The sequence below is a fragment of the Colossoma macropomum genome, unplaced genomic scaffold (genome assembly GCF_904425465.1).
Source record: "Colossoma macropomum unplaced genomic scaffold, Colossoma_macropomum, whole genome shotgun sequence".
Classification (NCBI taxonomy): domain Eukaryota; kingdom Metazoa; phylum Chordata; class Actinopteri; order Characiformes; family Serrasalmidae; genus Colossoma; species Colossoma macropomum.
The window spans coordinates 13,287,838-13,308,100 of NW_023494797.1; the positions used below are offsets into that span (position 1 = coordinate 13,287,838).

General features: G+C 38.6%; 1 protein-coding gene across 1 annotated transcript; it reads left to right on the forward strand.

Moving 5' to 3' along the window:
- Positions 1-577: 577 nt before the first annotated feature.
- On the forward strand, positions 578-19,440 carry si:ch211-102l7.3 (inactive serine protease PAMR1). Its single transcript, XM_036584333.1, has 12 exons — positions 578-895; positions 5,140-5,316; positions 6,627-6,752; positions 6,973-7,087; positions 9,286-9,503; positions 9,613-9,720; positions 11,101-11,286; positions 13,865-14,062; positions 14,160-14,226; positions 14,994-15,211; positions 15,982-16,340; positions 18,258-19,440. Exons 1-12 carry the CDS (start codon positions 769-771, stop codon positions 18,837-18,839), a joined length of 2,481 nt encoding a protein of 826 aa, XP_036440226.1. The 5' UTR covers positions 578-768; the 3' UTR covers positions 18,840-19,440.
- Positions 19,441-20,263: the final 823 nt, after the last annotated feature.

Here is a 20,263-nt window from a genome sequence, read left to right on the forward strand (position 1 = left end):
TGGCACTACATTGTCTTTGGGTTTACATAGTTTTGGCAATACATGTGCTGATGTAATGTATTTATGTGGAAAAGATGTACACACTGGAGCAAATTCCATCAGCGTTTGTATCAGTAGAGCTCATGTGGCTGTGTTAATGACAAAGGGTTAATGACTGGCTCTCTCGCTCTGGATCAAAGCTTCTCAACAGAGCTCTTACATCACTTCAGCAGCTCTGCAGAGAGACGATCATAAGCTATACAGCAGAGATGGTCTTTACAGTCTACTGAGAGAGAGAGAGAGTGAGAGAGAGGGGAAAGAGAGAGAGAGGAAAGAAAAAAGAGAGAAGAAAACGCAAGAGAGAGAGGTTGGGGTGAGAAAAGAGAAAGCAAGAGAGAGAGAAAAGAGTGACAGAGAGAAGACAGAAAGAGAACTAGAAGATCAGTCAGACAGAAAAAGAGAGCAAGAGAGAGGGAGAGAGACTGAGTGAGAGACAAGAGAGAGTGAGAGAGAGAGAAAGAGAGAGAGAGAAGACAGAGAAAGGGAGAAAGAGAGAAATAGAGGAAAGAAAGGGAAATAGAGAGAGAAGAAATGGAGAGAGAAGAGGAGTAAGACAGAAGAGAGAGCAAGAGAGAGAAAGAGAAAGACTGAGCGAGAGAGAAGACAAACAGAAAGAGAGAGAGAGAGTGAGAGAGGGGGCTGGTAGAGATGAGGAGTGTCTGAGAGTGCTGGATTGCGTTTTTTATGCAGATTGATCGTGATTGTTAGCAGCGGCGCCCTGGAAGAAGAATGCTCTTTTTTGTAGGACACAGTGGGATCTGGATGTTTTCTCTGTTTTCCAAATGGAAAGTCTGTCTACTGGCTCTTCTCTTCCACCTCCTTCAGCTCTACTGCCCACTGACAGCCTGGCACCATGGTAAGAACAGGACTTCTCTACCTTCATAAAATCAAAGGTGCTAAAACGGGTCTTTGGATCGATGCTGTAGAAGACCCACCTTTAATCCCTTTAAGACCCTTACAATGGACGGTCCTTTAAAGGAAACAATGAAACAAATGATGCATAAATGTATGAAGAGCCTTTTTTTGAGTTAAAGAACCTCCATATTAGGAAAGGTTTTTCGTGGAATCATTCAGTACTGTGCAAAAGTCAGAGACCACGCTTCATTTAATTTACAGTCAAACCAGCTATAAAGTACAAGTTAACTTTTCAGCATCAGGAAGCAGAAAACATGTTTAACAGAAAATGATACCAAAATCTCACCAACTAAATGTGTTATAATGTTTTTCAATGTTGTGTCCATCATTTCCATTTTATTATAAGAGATTTTCTTCCAGTTTTTCCAAGAAATCTGTTGGGATGTTTTTCCACCCCTCCAAAGTTCAATCTTAGAAGTTGGTTGCATTTTCTGCTTCTCAAGATCCAAGTGATCCCAGATACATTCAGTGATGTTGAGGTCTGGACTCCGGGGTGGTCAGTCCATTGTTCTGAAAACGCCAGCAGCTTTTCTGTTTGATGTGTCTGTCTTCTTTTCTCAGTGAGGCTTCTTAACAGCTACACATCTTTTCAGACCCATAGTGCTGAGTTGTCTTCTCACAGTGGAAGGATGGACAGAAACACCTGTGGATGTTTTCAGATCTGAAGCAGCTTGATTTTCCTCTCTCTGTCAAAGATGAAAGCTTTAAGTGCTGTTTATCTGACAGGGACAGTTTTGGTGTCTACCAGGTCTTGCATGGTTGTTAGGAGTCCCCTTTTCTGTATGGCTTTTTAAAGATTTTCTGAATTCCAGTTTTGCGAAATTCTCTTTTTTCAATTATTTTCATTTGACTTTCCCTTCCTAATGTATGTGGGTTATCTTATATCTAAACTCTTTAGAAATATTTCCAGAAAAACAAATAACTTGTCCTTAAAGTCAGTTTTGATTAGAAATTAAATAAATAAAGGGTGGTTTCTGACTTTTGCACAGTACTGTACATCCAAGCCAAGAACTATTTAGAAACATTTAATTGTGAGCGTAGCAGTTTGTTGAATACTCCTCTGTAGTCTGTACAGTGTGCTTTGTAATTGAAATATTTCCACTAGAGGAAAGTCTGCTGGACTATCAGCACATCATCTTCTGTTTCTGTCCAAGTTATTTTCCATGCCAGTACTGAACCGTTGTTCCTGTGTCTGCTTTTACCATCTGTACAAGTTAATAGAGTCCAGCCCTCCACAGAAATTAGTATTAGTCACTGACCAAGAGGGCCAGTGTTTGATGATTAATAAGCTCTGGAATATGCAGCAGCCTTTAAGGCAGAATCAGGGCCAAAGGTCATGCTCCTTGTTGCAGACAAATCAGGGTGGACAGACCTCAGTGGTGCAGATATTTTCTGCTCCATGACTTCTCCAGATGAGAAAAGCAGATATGAGATAAGTTAGCCAAGAAAGGATGACTGGAAATGCTCTTAGACACCAAATGCAAGGATGTATAGCAACAGCCAAAAGCGTTGCACCCTTAAAAGTGTTTCTTCAAGAGTTCTTTAGTAAAGGCAATAGTTATAAATAGAACCATATAACTATTTGAATACTTAAATAGTTCTTTCTATGGTTAAATGGTTCTTCTCTATGATGACAAATCTGTTGTATATGGTTATTTGAAGAATCTTATTTAAAGATACCTAGAAACAAAAGTATTGTGCTGTTGTTCCAAGTCATATAACCAGTTTTTGCTACTGTGAAGTACCATTTTTGCTAAGAGATTTGCTCTGTCTACTTAGAGACACTTTCTCATGAAAATTGCTTTAAGTGTTTTTCTTTATGGTAAAATCAACATAGAAAGATTCTGGTGGTGCATGAAAGGTTATATATTGTTGTACATACCATATGTATAAACTTTGCACCTCTGATGTCATACATTTATTGGAGAAGAAAAAACATCTTTAATGCATGTCAAAGCTATACTTTGTAAGTTTTGGGGATTTGGAGACCCCTCTGGTAGAAATGTGTAATTGCACACAACTTGTGGAAGAACGCTTTCTAACGCAGTCTGATTGTTGATAGTGTGTTTAGAAGTCAAAAGAGCTCAAAAATTTTGGGGAAAACATGTCTTTAGAATTATTTACTATTCCCATTGTATCTTCATCAGTATAATGTTGATTTTGAGACCTAAACATTGAGCCTGTGCTTGTGACGTTAATATGTAAGATGTCTGATGTGGCCCAAAAGTGTCCAGCAAAACCAAACCCAAAAGTTCTGAATTTAAATTATGATTTCAGGCTTTACAAGGTGACTCACAGCAGTGCATGCACATTCTTTGCATGTTTTACCGGTAACACTTTTATGAATGTCACCTTTGTAAGCATCTATAAACACATTCATAACATGTTATAATGCATTCATAAGGCATTATAAACATGGCTATAAATATTTATAAAAATGCATTACATGTTATAGCCATGCTTATTATGCATTATGAATTGTTAACATAATACATTATAAGTACTGATCATAACAAATTATAAGAGCTCATAAGTCGTATTTGTCCGCTCTAAGTAAAGTGAAGCATACTGTACTAAAGCCTCCTCCAGTGTTAAGAGTGAGGCTTTGAGTTGAAGTATTTACTGAAGGATTTACTGAAACACTAAAACATACACAATAAAGCACATTACAGGCTTCAAATGTCAGAGTTTAAACTAGTGCTGCCATCAGTGCATCCCAAATGTGGGAAAGTCAATGTACACAACCGTTAGCTTGGAATTTGTTTTTACTTTGCACTCTCCAAGCTGGGACTGACTTCTTTGGCATTGACAGCATAACATGTTATCAACACTACTTATAATGCATTATATTAACAATTCATAATGTATAATAAACATGGCTATAAAGTGTAATCCAGTGTAATTCACTTTTAGAAATGTTTATAATCATGTTTATAATGCCGTATGAAGGCATTATAACATGTTATAAATGTGTTTATAGATGCTTACAAACGTGACATTCATAGAAAGTGTTACTGTCCGTTACCGTTTCGCTCCTGACCCTAAACTCATAGTAATGCAAATTTTCCAGAATTTGAAGGCATCATGAAAATGAATCAAGAACACAGCTGCACCTTCACATTCAAATACACACATAAACTACATACGTGGTCATTGTTCTATAGAATCATTGTGATGTTCCGCTCCAGTGAAGGTGTCGGTAGCACTCTTGGCAGGTGATACATGATTAATGATGATAATTAGACAGGAGAAGTGCTGATTTGCATTTATAAGAACTGCAGAAATCACCTGCCACAACAGTGCATAACTGCATGAGCAGGCAATTGTGGCTGTTTAAATAGCTTTTATAGATGTTTAGTGCTTTCATAATCCTGAAGGGTTGCTGAACACTCTGGGCTGTTTCCCTAAAATGTCAGTGTGCCAAGAACAACTTGAGTCATAACTGTAACTGCGGTGTTTTCCAAAGTCAGTAAAGTCTTCTACACCCATATTATAAAGTACAAGCTGAAAAAACGAAATGATACCTCGTTTTCATATGATTAAAAAAGCGATTCTCTTTTTCTCATTAAGAGCTTCCTGACAGCTATACATCCTTTCAGACTCATAACACTGAGTTGTCTTTTCACAGTGGAAGGATGGACAGAAACTCGTGTGGGTTTTCTCAGATCTGAAGCAGGATTTTCTCCTCTCTCTCAAAGATGAAAGTTTTTCACTTGTTTTCCTTTGACTTTCTCCTTCCTCATGCAAGCAGATTATCTTATATGTAATCTCATCAGAAATATCTCCTAAAAAACATATCTAAAAAATGAATAACTTGTACAGAATGCCCATTTTTGGAAATTTTGTAGTTTTATTAAATACCAACACAACTTTCTCTTTGAGTTTACTTATGTTTGACAATAATTGTGTTGGTTTAATACATTTAATTCATGTGGAAATTCTGTATGATGTACATAGAAACATAGAAATGTAGTTGATCACACACACACACACACACACACACACACACACACACACACACACACTGAGTAATACACATATTTGGTAAACTGGGTCATAATGAGAGCCAGATTTGGTGAGACATAAAAATCTACAACATTAAAAAGGAAGAATTCTTACAGTGTCCAAATAAAATATATTTTATGATACAAGTTCTGAATTTATTTGTTCATATGTGTGTTTCAGAATCCAGGGCTCAGGAGGATAAGTGTCCAGGCCCTCGCTGGAACGTCATGTGCCGCTCATGCTGTGAGTATGAGCGGATTGCCTGTAAGTGTCCATCTCAAGGAACAAAGGTAGGCTACGCTGTGCCCTGCTGCCGCAATGATATCCACCAGTGTGACCCCTGCATCATCCACCAGGGTAAGACTGACCTCCAGCAACAATTACAGCTACTTACACCATTGTATTTTTGCATCTATTCTGGAGAATGCATTTGTATCGGGTCCAGTCAGAGACAAATTCTTACCATCCAGAAATGAATTCATAGTTTGGCCAAAAATCAAACACAATTTTTCCCCTTACCCTAAAGTCAGTCGGTCACCAAGACATGTTTTATGTCTGAAGTTTGCTTCTTTAGTTTTGCACTGTAGCTATGAGGCCACTGTAGCTGGGTCATTCTACCACTGTGGTGGTAAATGTGGTAGGACACCACTAACTGTAACACCACCGACAGAATTACTGAAATCTGAGCTCTTCTGAAATACGCTCCACTGCCACTTTAGTTTTACAGTCAGCTTTTTTAGTAGAAAATTACAAATATTGCATTCACAATGTTTTTCTCTTTCAATTTTAAATGTTTCGTAACACCACTGACATTTTTGTGACACGCAAAGCTGTCAGTATTTTCGCCAAATTTATGAAAATTGTAAAATATTTCACTAACCATGTACTTCTCAAAGTCTGTCGTCCTTCCTTTGAGATATCCTTATAAGAAATTACCCAAAAAGATTTTCTTTTCTTTTTTTTAATGACATTTTATGTTACTCTAACACCACTGACTAAAAAAGGCCCAGATAATCAAAATAAAATTATATTTTGATATTTGCAATATTATTTTAACATTAACAGAGAAAACCTTTCATGCATTTGTACAATTCAAGTTCAACAATCATCAAAATTGTTGTTTTACATAAAAATAATTCCTCAGCATTTGTAAAATCACTGCTGTGACGTGGTTTTTAATGTACAACATGACTAAAAATCTATAATTAATATTCAAAAAAGAAGAATTAACAAGGGTAGAATGACCCAGCTTACAAGTGCTGGAAACTTATGGTCACCCTGTTAGCATCATGCAAACTGCATGTCCAAAGCATCAGTCATCTCAAACTGCACCAGGTTGTTAAATCTTGCTAATGTGGATTTTGAACTGTATGACTATAAAAGACAAGAGTATGAGGACAAATCAGGCTTCAGGGTAGCTGCAACTGCTGTGTTTAGCGATGCAATGTGCTTCTTTCCCATTGCTTAAGTTAACTACAGTATGACATGAAGCACCAGATTTGAGGGGAAGTATGTAATGATTTAGGAATTCAGTTTGCACAATGCTAATTGGCAGTGAATGCACTTGGATTACTTGTTAGCTACATTCGACTCACAGCTCCAGTGCTGCAGTATTCTTTTAATGTACCTGTCAGTCATGCCATTTGACTCACATCAAATGCTTGCAGGCTGCAATGTGTTCGATAACTGTAAAAGGTGCAATAATGGCACGTGGGAGGCAAAGGATGATTTCTACGTCAGTGGCACTTACTGCACTGAGTGTCGTCAGGGCTGGACTGGAGGAGCCTGTCTCAGTGAGTATGGACTGTTTCACATGTCTTACACTACACAGAGGAAAACTTACACATTAAACATTTTCATTATTTTTCTTTTCTAGTGCCTTTTTGGTTTCTGAGGTTAGGGTTAAGGTTGGGTTCGATGTAGCACTGCAGCATTTACAGAAAACAACAGAGACACAAGCTTCCACATGTGTGCTTTCCACAGAATGTCCACGTGTATGTTTTCCCTTTCCAGCATGTGGAGAAGTTATCAGGAGGCCTCAAGGTCATGTGATCCTAGAGAGCTATCCGATCAATGCCAAATGTGACTGGACGCTGCATGTCAGCAGAGGATTGACCATGGAACTCAGGCAATTCTCATCTCACTCTTCATATTCTACTGCCAAGCTCACTCATACAAATATAAAATGACTTCTGTGTTATTAAAGTAAGAGCATATTGTCACTGTCATATCAAAACTTCACAACTTCATCCCAGTTTGTTTGTTTTTGCCAACTTTCTCATAACCAATAGACCAATAGAAATTGCTTGGGATAAAACGATTTTACATTAACATTATTAAGGGGACTGATCTACCAAGAGAGGTGCTAATTACTGACTGTCTACTGACACTTTGCACTAGTGGGGCGGCCAGTTTAGTGGGTTACCTCATGCATGCAAATAAACGCAGGCACAATTTTATAATCAACCCATCGAAATCCAAGGCTTATTACATACTAAGCTGTATTATTCAGTAACTACAGGGACTTCAATGCAAACTGAGTGAGCTATTCATAGGTTATAGAAGTGTGTAATAAAAAAGCCAGCAGGCCCTGGCCATTTAAGGGGTTAACATTTGATCAGCACAATGTAACCAGCTGTTTTGGTTCGTACGCTTTCTGTTTCGCCAAGTAGGAGAAAAAACAACTTAGACTCATTAGGTCAAAATAAAGACTTATTTCCTCAAGATTGTGACTTGTGAGTCAGAACAATGCACTAAAAACATAAATCTGGCTCATGTACATGTCAAGAAAACAAATCAAGTTGATATTAATTGACCCATTTTTAAATTCACTTAAAATAATTGTATTGAAAGAATATAATTATCCCAAATGTTAAATTAGCCAAAGTCAATGAAGTCAAATAAAAGAGAATTACTATTGAAAAACTGTTTTTCGAGTTCTCATGGAATTTCCACTTACAAGACACGTACCCAAATAAATGAAGTGTTATATAAAATATAAAATAGGATGTATCCCACATTACTCAACTATTTTGAGTTAGGGGAACTTTTTTCATTATTTCTCAAAGATTTTATTGGCTCCTGGCTCCATATATTTACATACTGTGCATATCTTTCCATCTTCTGTTGTTTTTCCTCCTAGGCTGTCTTGTTGGATTTAACGTAAGTTAAAACCACACTAGTATCTCAAGTTCAGCAAACTGTAATGAGTTGGGTTGGAAATATGATAGCAGGTTTAGACAATTAAATTATGTTGGATCAACAAAATTGCCTTATTTTGATTGAAAGCCTGTGTGGAAATATTTTCCATAATTCAATTCAATTCAGGTAAATATTTTTTTTTGAATGTGACCAAGTAGAGACAAAAAAAGAGTTATTACTTGTCAAGAAAGTACAGAACATAAAATTTTAACATAAAAAGTAATTGTTTCTTAAGAAAATAAGGTATTTTGCCATAATATGTCGGAAATTTAAGGAAATAATGAATTATTTTGAATATCTAAGCAATGACCAGGACTTCTGGAACAATGTGCTACGGATAGACGAGTAAAAGAAGGTGTTTGGCCAGAGTACCAAAAGTCATGTTGGTCAAAAACCAAGCATTTGATCAGAAGAACCTCATACCAGCTGGTGGTGGAAATGTTATGGTTTGGGGCTGCTTTGCTGCCTCAGGGTCTGGCTAACTTGCAATCATACAATCGACTATGAAGTCTTGTTCATACCAAAGAACGCTTCAGAAGAATATGACACCATCTGTAAAACAATTGAAACTCAAGAGGTGGACCTTCCAACAGGATAATGATCCCAAACATAAAAGTAAATCCATAAAGGAATGGCTCAAAAAGAAAAAGGGAGGGATGTGGACTGGCTTTGGCAAAGCCCAACCCCAAAGCTTTTTGAAATGCTGTGGGAGAATTTGAAAAGGGCTGTACATGAAAGGAATCCCTTGAACACTGCACATCTGAAAGAATTCAGCATGTAGGAATGTGCAAAAGTTCCTCCTAGTAAATGTCAGAAACTGGTAGACAGTTACAGGAAACACATGTTGTTTCTGCCAAAAGGGGGCAGCAGCTTAATTTTTCAACAGACAAATGACATAATTTCTTATAATAATGTCCTCTAAGAATTTCACGCTCTCTTATAAACAAGTGCATATCCCATTTTTTAACAACAAAATAGAGTCTGCAATGGTGCAAAAAGTCAGTAAGTCTGCCTCTAAATGTTCTTCCTGCTCCAAAAAGTTGGTTTTGTTATGACAGTGATGAGATTTAATCTCATGCTTTACATTATCCAGCCAATTTTTTGAACTAGTTTTTATCTTCACAGGTTCACAATGCTCAGTCTGGAGTTTGATCACAACTGTCGCTATGATTACGTCGAGGTCCGAGATGGAGACAGCCTTGACTCGCGCATCATTGCTCGATACTGTGGGAATGATATCCCTTCACCAATCAGGAGCTCAGGAGACTCTTTACACATCCGCTTTGTGTCAGATGGCTATAACAATTACGATGGTTTCTCTGCCACATTTCAGGAACTCACAGGTGCAGTTTACAAAAGCAGGTATCTATGTGCTGAGTTAAAGTTGCTGGGTGTGTTTTTACTCCAGATTGTTGTCCTCACTGGCTTGGCTTTCTGTGTTTGTTCCTGCAGCGTGCAGCTTCTCTCCCTGTATGAACGACGGCGTCTGTTCACTGGATCCAATTAAGACTTTCCGCTGCGCTTGCCGACCCGGCTTCACAGGCGCGCGCTGTGAAAACAGTGAGTCTTAAAATTGTTCTTTGGTGGGGAAAAAATGAAACACTACACAGCAATTGTGAAAGTTGGAATGTAAAATGGTAAAACTGAAAGAAATAAACAGAAGAACTCCTGTTCAAAAGCTTGGAATCAGCACGCAAAAGCTGACAATCACTGGATACACATATAAAATGGCTCTAATATTATACTAGTACTTTGGGGTATTCAAATAATGTATAAGAAGAAATGATTGTTGATGTGTCCAGAAAGATAAACTGTAGATGATTCCAAAATAATAGATAAAACGTTAAGAATGACATAACAATAAAATTGCTGTCCAGAATACCTCATACAGTTCATACAGTTCCATTTTTATTGGCACCCTTGGTAAGGATGGGTAAAAAAGGTCAGTTAGATAAAACAGAGCTTTTTTCGTGAGTTTGACATTAAAAGAAGGACAGTTATAGAGAAAAGAACTGAATCTCACTGTTATTCTCAGTGATATTTTGGGGCTATTTTTTCTTCAAAGGCCCTGGGAACGTTAGGATTCATGGCAACATGGACACCATGAAGTCCCAAGAGAATTTAAATGAAAATCTGGCTGCCTCTGCCAAACAGCTAAAACTAAGTTGTGCTCAGATCTTCTAGCAGGACAAAGATCCAAAACATAAATACAAATCCACACCAAAATGGTTCAGTGACCAAAGAATCAGTCTTTTGACATGGTCATCATACTCTCCTGAACTAAACCCTGTTGAAAACCTGTGTTGTGACCCTGAAGAGGACCCAGGACCCTGGAGGATCTGAAGAGATTCTGTATTGAAGGGTGGACTCATGTTTTTTGATCTGTATTATCCTCATGAAATGTTACAGGAGAACTATAAGGAGAACATAATGTTGTTAAGGCAAGGTTGGGCAGATTACTAAATGCAGGGGTGCAAATAATAGTGACACGTATGGTTTTATTAAAGGTATAAGGTTAAAGGTTGTTTTCTTACTCTAAACTATCTCATTTTTTTAACCATTTTTTTTACCCATCTTCACCAAGGGTGCCAATAATTATGGACTAAATTGTGTGTGTAAAGTGGTGATTAAGTCTCAAGGCCAATAACTTGAAAAGAAATTATAAACAACATATAATTCATCATTTAATAACTTCTTGTTATTCCCAAAAGACTTGAAATGTTGTAATAGACATGTACAAAGACTGTCTGATGTTTAGTTTATCATATTTCAAATAACACTTTGTAAGTCATAACCTAATAAAATAACAGTTGTTAACATTAGCAGTAATTCTCAAAATTTTGAATAGTAGTGTATGTGTACATGACACCTTTGTACATTGTATTGTACATGTATTACACTACAAGGCATGTAATCAAGACTATTCCCTGGGTTGTGTAGATCCCTCTGGCTGTGTACCCCCTCAGAAACCTGCCCATGGGGATCTTTTCCTGCAGTATGATGATGGAGACATTGCAACTTCAATTCAGTACCTCTGCTATAAGCCCTACAAACTCAAGGGAGTGTCCCGGAGAATGTGCCTGCCCAATGGTAAATGGAGCGGGACGGCTCCCACGTGTGTTAAAGGTACACTAGACCTGATTTTTTGGGCTTGTGTATTCACCGTATGTTAGGTCATTTGCTTTGGATTTTTGCATCCTGGGTTCAATTCCTCGGCCGGGCAGCCAGGTTCCTTTCTGTGTAGAGTTTACATGTTCCTCATGCAATCAGGCCAATTGGAGATGCTAAACTGACCCCAAGTGTGAGTGTGTATGTCTGTGTTTTTGCCCTGTGGTGGACTGGCGGCCTGTCCAGAGTTTTTCCTGCCTTCTGACCGCTGAGATAGGCTCCAGCAACCCAGGTGGATAAGCAGCTTAGTAGAGATGAAGGTTCTACTCTGAAAATGGCAAATCTGGTTCTTATTGTAAATAGACCCATCCATGCTTCACCCAAAAATGCATTCATTGCAGAGTTGAACAAGCATTGAAGAAGGGTGGCAGAAATCATGTTCAAAATCAAAATAATCAAAATATGCAAATTGCATGTTTGTTAGATTTAAGTCGCTATGCAAGTTTGAGTTGTCAGCTCTACCCAACTGCATTAGTAGTTGAATTGAAACTAATCAGACTGCAAAAAAAAATGTGCCACTATGCTAATGTTAGCTCGATTAGCCTGGTTTCTTCTCAAATTAAATTCAACTAAATAATTGAATTGTCACAAAAATATGCAATATTAGATGAAGTTTCCATCAACTCCGTACAAGAGAATAAAACTGAATGTCATATTTATAAAAACATTTCTGAGAAATATAAAGTGAGTCTGCAGATTAACTTTTAATCTTGAGCAGCTTCTCATTGCTGTTTTGTTTTCATTTTATGACTATATTTTGAATTATGTGAGCATGAAGACTAAACACACTGGCAAACACAACAGCTCAGGACTTGTCCCTTAATCAGCTGCAAGCATCCTGTCTATCTACTGTCTAACATCACTGATATGTTTTTTCTTTGATTAGATTGAGCTATGTTTTAATTTTATATCAGTCCCCTGCCTTATGTCATGTTTTGTATTTGTATTATTTATCCTGAAACCTAGATGTTTCCATCATAATTTATCACATATGCTTTCATCTGCAAAAAATATCTATCTACCTCAAGCAAGGGTACCAACTTTTATGCAACATTCGGTGAATTTATTAAATTCATTTTTGCCATTTCCACCAATGAATAAAATATGCATAACATATGTGGCTGGTGGGATCATTCACATGTAAACAAAGTTACATTATATGGCCAAAAGTGATCATTTATAAAATCAAGCACACAGCTGTGCAAACTCCATAGACAAACATTGGCAGTAGAATGGGACATACTGAAGAGTTACTGTCATAAAATGCCACCTTTGCCACAAGTGAGTTTGTGAAAGTCCTGCCCTGCTAGATCTGCCCCTGTCAACTGTAAGTGCTCTTATTGTGCAATAGAAGCATCTAGGGGCAACTACAACTCAGCCACCAAGCAGCAGACCACACAAACTCAGAGAGCGGGACCACCGAGAGCTGAAGTGCATAGCGCAGTGGTGTCCAATCTTATTCGCAAGGGCCAATGTGGCTGTATGTTTCCCTCCAAATGAGCAGAAGCACACCTGATTCTGCAGGTTGTACCAATTGCTCAGTCTTCAAACCACTAATTATGTGTGTTCCTGCTTTGTTGGAATGAAAACTAGGAGCTGCAATTCCAAGCATCTGCTGGTGTAAAGTGACTCAGTAGAAGTGGACTGGACTCAGTAGAAGCGTGTTCTCTGGGGTGATGAATTAGGCATCACTATCTGGATGTCTGATAACCGAATGTAGGTTAGGCAGATGCCAGGAGAACATTACCAACCAGAATGCAAAGTGCCAACAGTAAAGTTTGGTGGAGGAGGGTTAACAGTCTAGGCTGTTTTTCAGGGTTTGGGCTCAGCCCTTTAAAAGGTAATGTTAATGCTACAGCATACAAAGACATTTTAGACTATTATATGCTTCCAACTTCTGGTAACAGTTTGGGGAAGACCCTTTCCTGTTCCAGCATGAATGTGCCCCTGTGCACAAAGCATGATTCATAAGGCCATGGTTTGACATATTTGGTGGGGAGGAACTCCAGACCCCTCCTAGACCCCTGACCTCAACTCAATTGGAACATTGATTGTGAGCCAGGCTGCTTTGTCCAACATCAATACCTGACCTTACGAATGTTTTTTGACTGAATGGGCACAAATTCCCACAAATACACTCCACATTTCTTGTAGAAAGCTTTTCCAGAAGAGTAGAAGCTGTTATAATCAACTCCATATTAATGCCCATGGTTTTAAAATGGCATGTCAAACAAGCTCATATTGGTCTGATGGTCGATTGTCCACATACTTTTGGCCATATAGTGTATATTTTAAATTAATAATGTTCTCTTAACATAGAGATTTTGATCTACATATAAGAAAGCTGAATGGATTTTTTGCCAGTGTTCTGTTTGGCTCCTCCAGCCTAGTAACAGTAACTATGATATATATTTGTGGGTGGTGCATTGATAAGTTGATCGCTATGGTCTTATTTAGGAAATGTATAAAACATGTCCAGCAGTACGGCTTAGCGACGTGTACTAGCTCACCTTTTTATTTCTCTTTGGAAATGCAGAGGCAAAGCCAGCCAAAAAAGTCTGTACCTCTCTGCCACAACCACATCTTGGCTTCTCCAAACAAAATTTGGCCTCAGATGGTAAAATAAAGAGTGTGCAGTTCTTTTGTAACAGTCCTTATGTCCTGAGTGGAAGCTCAAAGAGAATGTGCCAGCGGAATGGAACCTGGAGTGGCACGCAGCCCCAGTGCATCAAAGGTACAGTCATGGATAATAGCATGTCTGTCTTTTAGACCTACGTCATGTTACTAGACCCTTCATGTTGCAGTGTGAAAGCTTTACTGATGTGTTGCAGCTTGTCGTGAACCAAAGGTTTCGAAACTAGTGCGTCAGAAGGTGGTGAAACCTCTGTCTCCTTCCAGGTATGATGTTATACATACATGCAAAGGTACCCAGGTTGTAGGTATTTCTTATTAAATGTTTCAAATACTTTGGAAAATACAAAAAAGTTACTAAATGATAGTTCATGAAGTGATTCATTCTTAAAGGGGAATTCCACAGACTTTTAAACATTTCTTCAAAAGTCTAAATGTAAACATGGTCGTTCAGAGTGGTGTAATGTGAAACTGTTAATTGTATAGAAACTTACCGAATTGGATTTCTTTACAGTGGTGGTGATAGGAACCGGGGTTGTGATGTCTGCAACACAAATATAGTCATTTTACTAACTATCCAAAACCATAAATGAAATGATGTGTCTTCTGAGTTTTTAAATGTAGTGCTGATAATGGCAAATTGGAGTAAAATCAGATTTTTTTTTTATTTGGGTACTATTTTGCCTTATAACAGCCTGCATGTACTTCTACTCCAGGAATGTGTTTTAAAACCTTATCTCAGAAGTATCATAAGACAATGTCTCAGGCATCAAGCAGCACATTTAGAGCCATTTAACGATTCTGTGATGTAGCTTTTAGATGGGTTAAACACTTTAAATGTCCGGTTCCTATCACCACCACTACAGACAATTCTGACTCTGTAAGTTTCTCTAGAATGGAGAATTTCACATCAAACCACTCTGAATGAATATATTTACATCTTAACAATTTAATTATACAATTTTTAAAAATCGGTGGAATTCCGTTTTCTGAAGCATGCATCTCATTGGCTGAAATCACTCTGCTATTTTCAGAAAGAGTCCTCTGCACAAGCTGTATTCTTCCTCCCAGCCGACAACTGCTGATGAAGATAGCACTGATAGCACAGCTGTATTACCTGCTGGCTTTCACTACCTCTACACCAGGATTGAGTATGAATGTGCATCTCCTCTTTATCAGTCTTCTGGAAGTACACGCCGTACCTGTCTGAAGACTGGCGAGTGGAGTGGACGCCATGCGTCCTGTTCACCAGGTGGGGGCAGCACACACATTTTCAGGGCTCAGAGAAAAAGGTGACACTTTCGGTCAGCTGGCTACAAGCAGAACAGTGCTATAAAATGTCCCAGGACACAGTGGGGAACCAAACAATTTCTAGGAAATAAAAATAAACGTTTGTTTTTAATTAATAGAATCTCCATACTTCTTGTAGTAATCCTTTCATTTCACTATTATGTTTTGGTTGGAAACAAAAGTGTTAAATTCTTGAAATACCCAAGAGAAAATGATTCCATCAGGATTTTTTTCTCCATGGTGTGTAGGGTGTGTAGATGGATACAGCCAAGCAACTCTCCCATTGGTTAGGACTTCAGGAGCTGAACTGAAGGCCTTACACTTTAGATTAACTGCCAACATAATCAGGAACTGACAGTGGAATCAACTGATCATGTTTTACAATGGGTGGGATCAATTGTGTGAGAAAAACTTCATTCTAGGCTTTATAGAAGTTCTAGAAGTGGTTAAAACAGCCAAAAATGTTCTATCCTTGTTGGCTTAGTGCTAACAAACTGCTGGAATTTCCATAGGGGTGCTAGAGGAAATTAGCATTGTTGTAGAGATGTTGTTTTTCTCGCTTTTAACTGAGTTTTATGGCCCGAACAGAAGACCTAGCTCTAATAGTCACGGTTCATCACTGCAGTTACAAATGCAGTTTTCTAGAAGAGTGACTGGACAGTATATTACTATTATAGTATATTCATCTTTAGGCTACTATATTGGTTATTTATATGTGGTTCTTTTTTACAGTATGTGGTAAGCTTGTATCCAAACCCCAGTCCCTGGCTGAAACCCGCTGGCCATGGCATGTGGCCGTATACCACCACCTCCCTGACCATGACAGCTTCCTCCTAGGGAGGACCAAGAGACGGGGGGACACATTTCCTTTAGTCGATTATGATGATTCTCAGGAGAACGTTGCGGAGGAGCAGTCGTGGCAGCTGGTGTGCAGTGGAGCTCTGGTCAGCCAGCATGCTGTACTGCTGCCTGCACACTGTGTAACAGAGCCTGGACAGTCACTGCCTTTAAGCACAGCTGAGCTAAGAGTGGTGCTGGGAAAACATTACCTCAGTGACCTGAGAGACAGCAAGAGGCTTCAGCACATGCAGGTAAAAGCTCTCACTCTACGCTCTAATCCTATCTCAACCAGCGGCAGCAGACTGCTATATATATATATATATACATAGAGACAAGTGCTATCAGTGTTGTTCATACTTTCAGGAATGCACATTCATATCATCATCATATCATATATCATATAGATATACAAAAATATATTTCCCTGTAATTCTAATCCAGGTAGCAGCATCAGTATCTCATCAAGACACGCACATGAAAAATATGGGCATCGGCACACAATTCCCGTACTGATGCATCCTTACATAATTCACATCAGTTTTTTTTACTATGTCAACAAGTCTTTTTGAGCAACAAATAGTTCAATATTCAAAAGCATAAATGAGTTCTGACATCATAAAACACATTCCTGTTGATAGATTTAATAATCTAGTCTTCTGTCATGTATTGATTGGTTATTTGGTCACTTTATGCAGGAAAAGTCAATATGTCAATGTGTTGTTGGGTCTGTGAAGTGTAACCCTTTTGTGGTGTTCAGGTCTGTGGGAACTATTTTCAGTGTTTACCAAAAGAAAAAAATGATACAGTTTATTATTATTTCAACCACAGATTCTTTGGCCTTTTCTGTGAAGAACATATTTTCAATGTTATCACACTGTTCACCCCCCCACACATTTATATTACACATGTGGTGTTGTGGTGAACCCGCAGGGAATAAAAGTGTGGAGGTGCTGTGTCCCTTCACTCTGTTCCCCTCCTACATGGCCTGCTGTTAGTGTGTGTGTGTCTCTGTGTGTGTTTTTATATCTGTGTGTGTGGGTGTAAGGGTGGACAACATAGAGAGGCTGCTGACTGGCTACAGCTGCTAAAGGAGAACCCTACGCTGACCTATATTTTAAACATCTTGCATTTGTAAAAATTGCTATGGCTGTATTGATTTAAAAAAAAAAAAAAACAATAATGGATTGGGTCCACCAGACCACTGAGTAACAAAAACATCAACACCACACAAGGGTTAAATGATTCATGCGATCATTCTGACAGATTGCAGTACTCTACAGGAAATGTAGGGGGTTCTACTGTTTTACTGAACTACAAAAAAAATGCTTGTGGAATTTTAAGGGAATTGTTGGGTGAAAAATCTAATTTACACAATTTTGCATGTAGGAGCTATTCTAAGAGGCTAATGTTGCTAACAAACACATTAGCCACCCAAATCTTTTCCGTAAATACATCCCCAAAACTCAAGCCATGCAAACCACATCCAGTAGTTTGTCATTCATTGTGTAGGTGAGCTCAGTGCACAGCCACTTTAGACAACAGTCTGAATTCTGATTTCTCTTCACATGCATGAACACAACACAAGCATATGGACAGATTAGGTTTGCAGTTTCTGTTGTTTCTGATTTCAGTTTGCAGTGAAGTTTTGTTCATCCTCATAGTAAATCATAATGTGCACTAAACCACATCAATAAGTATGTACCTCAATGAAGACCTGGATGTGGTTTGAGCTTTCAAAGAGGTTTTGGAGATGTATTTACTGAAAAGTTTTGGATGACTATTGACTTCTAGTGTTTGTTAGCCTCGTAGCTCTAGTGCAAAACTAAAAAAGCAAAATTTGGACACCAGACTTGTGTTGGCTTATCAGCTACATCTGGTGTAAGAGGAACTTATGTAAACTTGATTTTTACCAAACCATTCCTTTAAATGATGATGGGGGTTGATAGGGGCAGAAGAAAGTGAAACCACAGAAGGCATGAAAGTTTGATTAGCCCATGAGGCAAATAAATTAGTCAATTTCAAAAATAATTAGTTGCAGCCACTATTCTGGCTAAAGCCTCAGCCCTAAAAGCTGTGATTAGACCCTCCTAAACAAGCTGCGGGAGTATTTACTTTTGAACCAAATCAATACCTGTTTAGATCTCCTGATTTTTTTTTATTTCTCATAGGTTTTGGAGATCCTGGTTCATCCCAACTACGATCCTAATGTATTTGACTCGGATCTGGCTATACTGAAGCTGGCAGACAAGGCGAAGATCAGTGGGTTCATTTCCCCTGTGTGCTTGCCTCGTCTGCAGGGAGGCGAAGTGATTGCCCAACAGGCCTACATCACTGGCTGGTCTATAGCAGGCCAGCATGAACCAGCTCCAGACACAGACTCCGAAGTGTCTCGGACCGGTCTTGTAGAACTGGCTGATGTGGCGCAGTGTGAAAGACAGTATGCTCAAGAAGGCGTTTCCATTAGCGTTAGCGATAACATGTTATGTGGGAGGCAACATCCTATCAGCTCTGCCACAGTTTGTCCTGCCAGAACAGGGGGCATAGTTCTTTTACCAACTGACACCCGGACGACTTCAGGGTCTATGCTCCCTGACCAGAGGAATGTAAAAGTCGGTGCGTCTGACCCAAGGTGGGAATTGCTGGGCCTGGTGAGTTTTGGCTACAACCTGCAGAATTGTAATCCAGGCTTGTATACAGTCTACACACGAGTGGCCAACTTTAAGAACTGGATTGAGAAGAACATTAAGTAAAGTTCTACACTAAATGTACAGATTTGCCACGGTTTGGATCAAGGACAATGGTGGTGAAAGCCTTTGAATTTACATGGGTACGTTAATATGCTAATTTATGGTTTTATAAGTTATAAGACATTGACAAGCACATTCTGGGTCAATCTTAGCTTCCAGAATTTGCTAATAGTTTGTAAAAGCTATTCTTTCATCCCATGCAAATTTTTCCTGTGCCACTGGCTACTCCTCAACCTCAAGCATAACAGGTCCACCTACATGCTTCACAGTTGGCAAGGTGTTCTTTTCATCAAATGCTGCTTTTTTCTCCAAACATTCCTTTTGTGATTGTGACCAAACTGCTCCATTTTTACTCTGTCAGTCAACAGCAAGTGTCTCGCAGGTAAAGTTTCTTTCATGAACAAAATTGGTGTCCACTCTTTGGGTCAGGAAAACAGCTTCATTAAAGGGCACATGTCTTACATTTGTCATGTAATTTATTTTTTTCTTGAGTGCATTTATGGCTTTTTGTATCAAAAGCAGTCCTAATTCATTTTATATGATCCATTCCCAACCTCTTTTTATCCCTTGGAAGTAAACGGCTTGTTAACCTTCTTTTAAAACTGATATATGTAAATGAGCCCTGTCCTCATTGGCTGATCTGCATTGTGCTTCATTCAAAAAGCAGTACAGGCTGAAACACCCCTTATAACCTAAACAAGAATGGGCAGAGCTAAACTGCTGTAGGCTGGATTGGCAGATAGATGTAAATGCATTGATTGTCGTGACGTCACAAAAACAGTGGATCCATAATGGCCTTTTTTTGCAGCAAAGTTGGACTGTATGGACTGCAGAGTGAATAGTATGTTATTAATATTTACAGACTACATCAAACGTTTATTTATTTTTTTTTCCCAAGATGAGCCCTTTAATTAAGTTGTGCATTAGTGTGCATGATCCATCTTTCTTGTAACCAGTCCAGTATTTGTTCAGCTTTAATAATAATAAGTATGGCATTTAATTTGGCATTTAAAAACAATGAGTTGACACATGCTGGTGAAAAACTACCGGCACATGTGGGTGTTCTTGCATGCTTGAGTTGGTATATGTTTGTGTATGAAAGTCAGATCAGGAACTTTCAGTCAAAAAACAGTCAGTCATTGAGAAACAGTCAGTCATTGAGGATTTGCAGGCATTAGCTTGTCCTCAGACACTCACTCCCAGCCTTCTTTTCACATGCCACCACTCACAACACTTCCATTCTGTACTAACAGAGCCACCACGGATTCATGCTAAAAATGTGCAGTTGTTTTTTATGGAATAAACCTGTACTGGTGAAAGAACTGATCAGAGAACTGAAATCACTGTTATGATTTCACTAAAGCACTTGGCAATAAAGCTCTTATAGACCGCACTATGGACTAGTTGGTCATTTTTTCATTCTGCGT

What these genes read in the sequence shown, in the direction of transcription:
- si:ch211-102l7.3 (XM_036584333.1), top strand. Translation starts at nt 769, where the DNA reads ATGCTCTTTTTTGTAGGACACAGTGGGATCTGGATGTTTTCTCTGTTT. An exon ending in ACTGACAGCCTGGCACCATG is followed by an intron (nt 896 to 5,139) that starts GTAAGAACAGGA and finishes TGTGTGTTTCAG; the next exon opens with AATCCAGGGCTCAGGAGGAT. An exon ending in GGATTGACCATGGAACTCAG is followed by an intron (nt 7,088 to 9,285) that starts GCAATTCTCATC and finishes TTATCTTCACAG; the next exon opens with GTTCACAATGCTCAGTCTGG.